Genomic DNA, 10,874 nt, shown 5'->3' with positions numbered 1-10,874 from the left:
AGAGCCAGCCTGGACAAGCGAACCACGAGCTGTGTTGAAGCTGCCTGTCCCAACCTCGCAGCTTGACCTTGGACTTGTTCAGAGGGTGCCTGTTGCAGTGCCATGCTCGCGCTATCAGCTGGGAATACGTGCTCCTGGATGGGTGAATACATACACGTGCAGGTGGGAGAGGGGCAGAGATGACGACAGGCTGTCCTCCACATGCAGGTTCCAGCTCCTACCTGTGACTCCTCCCCGTGCCCAGCTCCTGGTGCCCGGGGCATGAGCCTTGGTGGGGATGGGGCCATGGCAGTTACAGGACTGCAAGTCATATTAAGTCCATTCAGAGCTAGAGGGGCAGCTCAAGAGACCCCAGACTTCAGATTTTGTGAGCCCCAAGTTCAAGTCCAGTTCTACCACATGACCTTGAGCTGGCCACAGCCTCAGACCGAGCTTCTGTTTTCTTTTTCCTTGAAGTGGGAACGTGAACCCTGGCTTCGGAGGACTGTCGGCAAGACTTGAAGAGGAGGCTGCCGTGATTGGCCTGGGGGCTGCAGTCCCACCTGCCGTGCCCAGGGAGGCCTGCTGTCCTCCAGCCCGGCCTGGGGCAGCGAGGGGCAGAGCCGGCGGTCATGGACGCAGGCCGAAACCACCCCAGCAGTGAAGATGGGGACCTACAGGTGCTGGTGCAGGAGCTCTGCCAGCTGCGGGCTAGGTGCGAGCTGTTGCAGACCCTGTTGGGTCCCTGCCCCAACTCTACCCCAGTGCCAGCCCAGGTGGTGGAGTGGCCAAGGCTGAGCAAAAATGCCCATAGGGCATGGACAGGGAGAGGAACTGTGGCAGGGTGGCAGGAGGACCGGGCTCTTTGACCTCAGCTTCTTCTTGACCTCGAACTACTGCAAGCCGAGTCTCACTAGGTACAGGTGGGAGGGGCTTCCCTCACACCCCTCCTGAAGCCAGCCTGTGGTACAGACACACACACACACACACACACACACACAGTGACAGAGAAGAGGAGAGATCTTCCAAGTGCTGATTCACTCCCCAAGTACCCACAACTGCCAAGGCTGGGCACAGTTAAATCCAGGAGCCTGGAACTCCAACCAGGCTCCCCACGTAGGTGGCAGGGGCCTAAGCAATTGGGTTACATTCTACTGTTTCCCTGGGGACATCAGCAGGGAGTTAGATCAGAAGTGGAGCAGCGGGGTCTCGAACTGGCTCTCCAATATGGGCTGTGGGTGCTGCGAGCAGTGACGTAACCACAGCCACAATGCCAGCCCCAGCGTCCTGGTTCCAATGGGGAACTTTGGTTCATATCCTACCCAAGGAGTGCCTTCAATTTCAGGCCACCCCCTGCCCAGCCCTGCGTGAGTGCAAAGGCTGTGAAAGGGAGCAGAATTACAAAGAGAGGACCCGGCCCTCCCATCACGGGAAGACTTGGGAGCCCAAGGAAGCTTAGCACCAGTGGGTCACCCCACGAGGGCCCCACGTGCAGATTTGTCCTGCATTTTTCAGAACTGTGCAGATGAGAAAGAGTGCTTCAGAGTCCTCTAGGGGCCTCCCTGCAGCCCCTGTTGGCACAGTGGATGGAAAGCCAGGTGGCCAGCCAAAGCCCTGCTCTGCCCACTCACCTTGACTGGGTCAGAGTAGGCAACTGGCTGGCAATTGTGTCACCTGTGGATTCCCCAAGAACTAAGCGTGAGGGCTAGGTGGGCGCCCTGCCCAAACACTAAGTGAGCCTGAGTACAGGGCACCCCACACGCAATCCCTGCCTGACAGTGGGGAAGGGCTTTCTCGGCCCCTCAGGATGATGGAGAACCTAGGACTGTGAGGTAAAGCCCCCCAGTCAAGGTCACCCCACCTGCAGGAGGAGGATCTGTCCCCTGGGAGGGGCCTTGGGGCACCAGACAGACCCGGCCTTCACTCCCCCGTGCCCCTTCGCCTGCCTCGGGTTGGTCTGCTGTCCCACACAGCAGCCAGCGGATCAGAGGGTAGATGCCCAGCCAGGTGACCCACAGACGGTGGGCTGGCAATGCGGGGGTCTCCATGCCCTGCTCTACCGTCTGCTCTGCAGGCAGAAGAAGCTGACAAGAGAGGTGGAGAAGCACAAGGTGTTTGAAGACTACCTGCTCCAGGTGCTTGAGAAAATCCCCAAGGGTACGTGTGCACCCAGCTGCGCCAGGCCAGCCTCCCTCTCCAGGGCCCAGCCCTGGGGCCTCGACCTGCTTACCCACAGAGTGGGTGGGTGTCAGGTCAGGCTGCTTGGTTCCAAACCCACCCACCCCATGGCTCAGGGCCTGGCCTCTGGCAAGCATCCAGGTCTTGATTTTGTGACCTGTACAATGGGAATATGAGCGCTTCCCACGGACTAGAAGAACTTGACAAGCATGGAGTAGAGTACTGGCACTTAGCTGACACCTAGCAAATGCCAGCCCTTCTTACTGTGGTGACCATGGCCCCACTGGGTCTGTGGGTTCTGCCAGCAGGTCAAACATGACTGCAAAGAAACCACAACTGTGCAGACTGTGGGCAGATCTATCCCGGGCATTCCCCAAACAGCCCAGGATGTCACCACTGCCATGCCGTCACCACTGCCACCCCCACCCCTTCCCTCGCAGCAGGGCCTGGGAGTTGTCCTGGAGGGAGTTGTTATACTGTGGGAGGATGCATGTGGCTTCCCTGTGGCTTCGGCTTGTGGTGCCAGGCAGGAGCCCAGCGCTGTTGTTGTGTCCACAGCCCGCAGGCACTGCCTGGCCCCTCTGGCCACCAGGGAGCTGCCTACCCCCACTGCATCACCCTGTCTCCTTAGGCTGCAAGGACCCAGAGGAGCCCAAAGTGGCCCCGCTGAAGGCCATGGTGGAGCACTACAGCCAGCTCCTGTCGGCCAGGCAGGACATCCAGGCGCACCTGCAGGCCTTCTCCCAGATGAACCAGGCCGCACACCAGAGGTTGCAGTCCCTGGAAGACAGCCACAGGGCTCTTGTGCCGGTAACTGCTGCTTGAAGGCTGGGGACTGGCCGTCTCCTCTGTGCCCTCCCCCACAACCGGGGCGGGTGCCACTGCAGAGTCCAGGTTTGGGGGTGCTGTGCCTTACTCTTTCCTGAGGCTCGGCTTGTGTGTGGTAAGAGCCCTGAGTCCTGACTCCCAGCATTTTGGGGTTCAGACCCCAGCTCAGCGACCTCCTACCACTCTGCCTTTTGTTTATCAATGGAAGCTGCTGGGAGTCCACCAAACACCAGCTAACCTGCCCCAAACGAGCGGGCCCCAAGATGTCAGAGCCTCCCTCTGATATCAGACAACTTCCTCCAGGAGGGGTGGGCGGGGGCTGCCATGCAAACCTGGGCAGGGAGAAGAGAGAATTGCCTAGGAATCCCTGCCAAGGATTGGAGACTGCCCCCTCGTGGCGGCACTGTACATCTACACCACCCGACTCCTTTCTGGAAACCCAAGTCCAGCCCAGCCCTGCACCCCACCTTCCCCAAGGAGCTGGTGGGCCAGGACGTGCCCCTTCCACCTCTCCCGGGGCGTTGAGCCACCATGGGCGGTGGCCCAGGGCATGCTCCCCCCGGTCATTCTCCCCGTAGAGCCTCAAGGTCCGGCTTTGCCAGCTGCAGAAGAGGTGCCACCGCAAGCATGAGCAGTGGAGGCAGCTGGCACGTGGTATTGCCTCTGAGGATGACGCTGACTCTGACCCTGAGCCACAGACCAGCAAAAGTCACGTGAGTCCACCTGCTGGCTGGGGGCAGGGTATGGACTGGGACTGCTGCCTCCTTAACACACAGATACACACATAGAGACACACAGAGAAAGATAAAGACACGCATGGGCACAGAAACACACACATAAACAGACACATGGACACCCATGTGAAGACGCAGACACACATGGACACAATACAGACAGGCACACTTGTGAAGACAGACACACAGGCACACAGAGACATATATACAACAGGCATGTGGACACACATGAACACATAGAAACATATACATGGACACAATACAGACACATACAGATGGAAAGCCAGACACACATGAGGCCAGAGACATACAAAGATGCACGGTGCCACATGCTCACACACACACACTCAACCCTCAGCTCTTCTCCGATGGTTGGTTCTCCAAAGGCTCTCAGAGGGGGCAGCTGTGCCTTTACAGATGGGAAAACTGGTGCCCTGCAGTCAAGGCCAGAGCCGGGTTCTCCAGGACTGGCCTGGACTGGCATGGCCGGAGGCTAGCCGGGCCTTGGAGGACCTGTGTGTTGGCAGCTGCTGTGTACTGGCCCAGCATCGTCATGACTGTCATGACTTCCCTCCGTGGCACAGGGTGGTCCTGCTGGCGGTACCCACAGCTGTTCTATGGATGGGGCTGGACATTCAGGTCATACTGCCCCGTCCTGCCCTGGCACCCTGATCTGCTGCCCCCTTCTCCCGCCCATCCCTGTTCTTATCATGATCAGAGTCTGTACTCTTCTGGCCTCCTGGACTGTGGCATGGTCCCAGGGACCAAGACCCTGTCTGCGCTTCACCCTGAGAGCGGAGCTGACCTGGCCATGACAATAGAGTCCCTTCCAGCTCTTTCTAAGGAGAGGCTCAAGGATGCCCTAGCTTCCCATGACCCTGGAGGCCTGAACTCCAGGACCCAGAGCTACTTGAGTGAGGACCATGACTTCTCCATACCCACCAGGACTGGATGGACCATGGGGCTCCCCAGCCACGACCACCCTTCCAAAGCATTTAGCCCTGTCCCCTTCACCCAAACCCCCATGACAGTTCTGCAGCCTGTGTGGGTGGGCTCCTGGGGCTGCAGGAGTGGGGTTCAGCTGCCGCCCCTCCTCCTGCAGAGTCAGCAGCTCAGCTCAGTGAAGTTGCTCATCAACAACATGGCCCAGCACTGCTGCTCTGGCACCCAGCGTGAGCTCAGCACCATGGGGCTCTTCTCCCAGCTTAATCTTATCAAGGTGAGCACTGACGGGTGGAACCCCAGAGCCCCCCACCACCCCAAGCCAGTTTCAGCCAGTCCTGAGTCAAGGTTCCCCCACCAAGTTCCTCCTCCATAGTTACATGGGACCTCTGGGAGTCCCAACCATGAGTGAAAGCATTCTAGCAGCAGGTGCACTGAGGAGCTTCTGCCCCACCCTGGCACAGCCCCCACACCCACATACATGATGCACACTCACACGGGACTCCCTGTACCAACATCACCTCTGGGAGGTAGAGGTGATGGCTGAAGTAGCTGAGTTTCGGTCAGCTCTGTGGGAAAGCTGGATGGTGTTTCTGGTTCCTGGCTTTGCCCACAATCCAGTCCCAGCTGTTCCAACCAGCCAACAGACAGAAGATGGCTGTGTCTGTCCCCAGCCACGCTCTGCCCCTGCCATCTCTGCCTCTAGAACAAACGCATTTTAAAAGAAATAAAAATTTGAAAATAAGTTGTTTGATGCCAAAAAACATTTTGAAATCTATGCATACCTCTTTTTCTTTTAAGATCTGTTTATCTTATTTGAAAGGGAGAGATGGGTCACTCTCCAAATAGCCCCAGCAGCCAAGGGGGAGCCAAGCCAAAGCCAGGAGCCTAGAACTCTGTCTGGGCCTCCTACATGGGCTCAGGGACCCAAGTACTTCAACCATTTTGTATTGCTTTTCTGGGAGCTTCTCTCACTTAACATGTTTCCAGGATTTATCTGTGTGGTTGAGCACATCCGTGTTCCTTTTTCTGATGGCTAAATGGGGTTTCGTGGTATTGACCATACTACCTTTCGCTCATCCAGCTGATGGACACTTGGGTTGCAAACATTGGGGGGCAGTTATAAGTACAGCTGCAATGAACATGTGTGTGCCAGCTGTTTGCTCATGTATGTTCTCAGTCCTTGTGGCCGTACACCTGGGAGTGGAATGGATGCATTGCTGTGTTTCACGTTCCGAGGAACCGCCAGACCATTCTAACGTGGCCACGCAGATTCACAACCCAAAGCCATGTAGAGATCTTTAATCCCTTAGGTTATATCTTTTTTTCCCGTGGTCTTGTTTTTGCAACGGTTGAAAATGAAATTGATTTTTAAAATTTCCTTTTTGGATGAATCACTATTGGTGCGCAACAGTGTTACCAATTTTTGTGTATTGATCTTGTATCCTGAAACTTGGTTGAATTGGTTAGCTCTACAGCCTTCTGGTAGATTCTTTGAGGTTTTCCTGTGTATAAAATCAGTTTATTAGCAAATAGTAAACAAGTTGATTTCCTCACTTTTAATCAGGATTAAATTGTATTTCTTTAACTGTTCCAGCCAGCACTTTTAGATGTTTCTTGAGTATAAGTGGCACTAAAAGTCTTATTCCAGATCTTAGAAAGTCCTCAGCTTCTCGTGTATGGTATTATTATATTGGGGTACCCTCCTTCCATACCTCAGAGTTGTTATCTCTGCCTCTGTTGAGATGACCGCATGATTTTGGGGCCTTCACTCTGTTGATGTGGCTGGTGCATCATGCTCATTGATTTGCATATGTTGAACCATCCTCACATCCCTGGGGCGTAGTAAGCTGTGAAGCTGGGAAGCACGAGTCCTCCAGCTTTGTTCTTCTCGTCCAAGACGGTTTGATCTTGTTGGCTGGGGCATGACCTGGGTTGTGAGTGTGAGTGCAGCGGCAGGCTCAGCACACCCCTAAAGACACACTATCCTCCTGTGTCTTAGCGACTCCTTGTCTAAGTGAGGGAGACTTCCTATGGGAACATCATGGTAGTGGCCGGGCCTCTGAGTGACACAAGTTTGGGGAGCTCATCTGGTTCTTGGGAAATAAATGACCTTGTGGGGCAATCAGAGTGAGCTTCCTGGAGGAAATCACATTCAGTAAGGATTTACACTCCTGACCATCCAGTTCCACCACATGCGGCTGTGCAGCTCTGGACAAGTCGCTCAAGCTCTCTGAGCCTCAGCTTGTCCATTTGCCCCAAGAGGCCAATGACGCCATGTCCTTTGAGGCCCAGTGACCTTTGATTGGTCCCAGTTCCTCAGGAGTGGTGCCCAGAGCCTTGGGGGGCACTGAGACCGATTTCTTTTTCCCTCCCAGGAATTTATGTTGGACAAAATGGAGACGGTGAGAATGATCTCGCTGCTCACGGAACCCAGCAAGTGCTGCTCAGGGGACAGTCGCAAGAACCAGAGGCCCAGAAGCTACCTGGGATCCTTGGGGAGGAGCCCGGGGAGACAGGACCCCACACCCAGGACCCCCTTTCCCAGTGCTAGGACTTCCGAGTGCTCCAGCTTGTCCTAAGCCACCACAGCCTCCTGACCCTGCAGCATCATGACCCTTCCCTCACGCCTCAGCCTGCTTGCCGTGCCACCTTCATCCTGGGGGGTGGGGAGGGTGGGACAGAGTGAGAGGGCGGGTAGGGCGCTAGGGCCAGCTGGGATTCAGATGGGTCTTACTCTACCACACCAGTTGTCTCCTCGTGTCATGTGCCGAGACCCTCCCATGGATACCAAACCCCGTGTGGCCCCAGGCCCTTACAGAGAAGGCAGCAGCATGTGGCCCAAGCCTGACCAGCCTCCCAGACCTTCAGATCATGCCTCGGTGACTTATGTTAGCTAACACACTCTATGTGTTGTGTGAACAACTGCCCGACCACATTTTTAGGAAACAGTAGCAAGAAAAAAAAGGGTCTGTGCATGTTTAATACAAATCCAATTTCTTAATTTGAGAAGCAGTAACACAGAGAAAGAAAGGTGCCCGAGTGTGCCCATCTGCTGGCCTGTTCCTCAGATGCCCGCAAAAGCTGCCCCAGGGAGCCAGAAACTCAACTAAGGGCCCTCTTGGCAGTCAAGGACTCAGCTGCTGCTTGGGCCATCCCTGTTGCCCCCCACCCCAGGCACAGCATGAACAGAAAGCTGCAGTCAGAAACCAGAGCTGGGGACCAAATCCAGGACTTGCACATGGGATGTGGGTGTCTGACCCGCTGGGCCAGCCGCTCTTCCCTGCTCACACAGATGGGAGCCAACAGGACACTAAGCCACACTTCTAAGTGTGGGGATCGTGGCCCTGGGAGGAGAAGCAGCTCAGGGTAGGACCTTCCTGTGTAGTAAAGTGTGTTGTCAAGCCCCAGGCTCCATCACAGGTGCCCCCAGTCTTGGCTTTAACCTGGTCATGTGACTCACTTTGACCAATAAGAGGTCACCAGATTATGACCTCAGTAGAGACCTGAAGCACCATCAGGCAGGGCTGTTCCCACTGATCATGGCCATGAACCTGGCTATGAATACATACAACCCAACCTGCGGCTGGGCTGCACCACCTTGTCCAGTCCTCGGCCAAACCTTCAGGTCCACATGAGAGGAGTAAACACTTGTAGCTGTAAGCCAGCGGCAGGTGGAGGCTGTCGTACTCAGCGGCTAACTGCACCGCACACTGTTCAACCTCCACATGGTCCTGGTCCCAAGAATCGCTCTAGCTCGGTAACAGCCTCACTTGATAAGTGTGAACCATCCCTCAGGGATGTTCAGGGGTGTTGGGCGGTGAGTGGCGGGGATCCCTGCACCCTGCCCACTATGGTGGTTCTACAGTATGTGTGATGTACCTGTTGGACTTTCATAATCAGAAAAAAATGGGAACCAATTCTTGGCATCCTAACCTTGGTGTCCCCAAGAATGAGGTACATGATGCAGGTGTCACTCACAATGGCCAGACAGGTACTGTGGGAAAGCCTTGGAAGAGGCTTCCTTGCCAAGGCTTCTGCCAAGAGGTGCTGGGCACACCCACCTTCATCCGACCCGCAACTCTGGGGCTGGGGTCCCCGCCTTGCGACACTCATGAATCAGGAGCAGCTGGGGCCCTTGAGAGACCACGAAGTGGCCTGCATTCTAGCATGAGGCCTGAGCAGCCTGGACAGTGGTGACATTGGACAGCATGGATCTGCTCATTCCTTAGGTCATCCCTGCTCCCAGAACAGGATCTGGGAGAACAACAGGCCTCGTGGTGTGGGGATGCCAGCTCTCTCATCAGCCATGTACCTACTGCGAGCTGAGAGAGGCAGGGCCATGGTTGGCAGGGGTGGCCCCGGTTCCAGTTGCAGGGCTGAGGGAAGGGTGGGTTAGGATTTCCTCCTGTGCTGACCACCCTTCCCTCACCCTTCTCTCCACACCTCCTCTATGCAGCCCTCCGCCATGCCTCAGACCCCTGTTCAAGGCCCCTGAGAGAGTCTAGCCCAGGTTACAGCCTCCTCTGCTCGGAACAATCTCAGAAAACAGGCTCTGTCTCGGGGCACCTGGAGTGGGGCCTGGCACAGAAGAGCCCTCAGGGAATTGCAGGGGGTGAGCACGTACCCAGAGCCGGGGGGTGGCATAGGACTGATGTCACTGGTGCCTCTGCAGCCCAGATCCTGGTACCACGGTTGGAGTCTCACCTCCACTCCCAGTTCCAGCTCCCTGCTGATGCCCTCCTTAGCAGGCAAGTGGGTCCCTGCCACTTACGTGGGTCCCTGCCACTCCCTGGGTGGAGTTCCCAGCCTCTGGCTTCATCCTGGCCCAGTCCTGTCCACTGGGAGCATTGGAGAGTGAACCAGGAAGGGAAGATCTCTGGCTAACCGTATCTGCCTTTCAAATCATTCTTTTAAAAATGAATGAATGATGAATAAGAAATGAAACTCCCTCCTCTAGAAATCCCTCACTTTTATATTCTTATACTTTCTAAAAGTCTTCATTTAGGAATTAAAAAAAAAAAAAAAAGCTTTCACTTTCAGGAAGCGGAAGGCAGAACTACAAAGAGGGACAGAGAGCGACATCTCCATCCTCTGGTCTCCTCCCCAGATGGCTGAAACAGCTGGAGCTGAGCCAGGAACCAGGAGCCTGGAACTCCATCCGGGTCCCCCACATGGGTGGCACAGGCTCAAGGATTTGGGGCGATCTCCCACTCATTTTCCTAGGCTATCTGCAGGGAGCCGGATCAGAAGCGGAGCAGCTGGGACTCCATTGGTGTTCGTTTGGGTTGCTGCTGCAGGGTCTGGCTGGCCTGAAACCCAGGGTGCTTTGCTGAGTCACAGCTTTGCAAATTCATCCCCAGCCCTTTTTAGGGCACAAGACAGTGGAAGTTGAGGCCTGGGAGCCTGATGCAGGTCCAGTGTTTCTTGGTGGTTTTGTGTTCTGGCAGAGAATTCTGTCAGTGACGTGACATCCTGTTTGGGGTGCCCTGCGCTAGGACAAAGGCCTCGTTTTGAAGCTGCACTTCCTGTTCTGCCTGGCGGTGCTCAGGGGGCTGGTCCCAGGGGCACCTTGACCTCAGGGCTCAGGAAGCTTGCACCAGCCACTGCCAGGCTGAACTTCTCTCTTTGTGTCCAGGGTCACAGACAGTGGCCAGGGGTCACTTTGAGCTGTCTGTTGTAGGCTGTACCTCTCATCTGTTGAACAGATGGGACCCCACTCCCTGGCTTCCTTTGACTCTACCCCTAGCCCCCCACCAGGTCTCCTGTACGCCCCCTCCTGCTTTTGGACTCTGCCCCACTCTGGTCCTGCCTGGTCCCCGACGGCAGCCTCTGGTCTGGCCTTCTGCTCTCACTCTTGTCCCCTCCAATCCATTCTGTCCCCAGCAGCCACTGCCTTCTCTTAGAAAAGCAACATCAGCCACATCTACCCTCGCTCTTGCGCCTTCTGTGGCTTCCTGTTGCCCTTAAATTGCAATCCTTTTCCCCTGGCCCTGGCCACCTCTCCACGCTGATATGGAGGGCTTCTCTCCCGATCTCCAGTCAGACTGACCTGTTTTAGTTCTAGAATCTACTTCGATCCTCTGACTAATCCTCCTAACACTGTCCCCCTGCTATTCCCACCCCATCTCCAATGTTTTCTTCGACTCATTCATCCAGTGTGTTTTTCTTTTAAAACAACTTAATACTTTTGTTCATTTGAAGAGTAATGTT

General features: G+C 55.5%; 1 protein-coding gene across 1 annotated transcript; it reads left to right on the top strand.

Moving 5' to 3' along the window:
* The first annotated feature begins 611 nt into the window (after positions 1-611).
* On the top strand, positions 612-7,243 carry CCDC197 (coiled-coil domain containing 197). Its single transcript, XM_040975698.1, has 6 exons — positions 612-694; positions 2,054-2,136; positions 2,789-2,967; positions 3,564-3,746; positions 4,822-4,938; positions 7,040-7,243. The coding sequence occupies exons 1-6, from the start codon at positions 612-614 to the stop codon at positions 7,241-7,243; spliced, it is 849 nt and encodes a 282-aa protein (XP_040831632.1).
* Positions 7,244-10,874: the final 3,631 nt, after the last annotated feature.

This window comes from Ochotona curzoniae, unplaced genomic scaffold (assembly GCF_017591425.1).
Source record: "Ochotona curzoniae isolate NIBS_2020 unplaced genomic scaffold, NIBS_Ocur_1.0 contig_2688, whole genome shotgun sequence".
NCBI lineage: Eukaryota > Metazoa > Chordata > Mammalia > Lagomorpha > Ochotonidae > Ochotona > Ochotona curzoniae.
The sequence above is the reverse complement of the archived record's forward strand: the minus strand, read 5'-3'. Positions and strand labels throughout refer to the sequence as shown.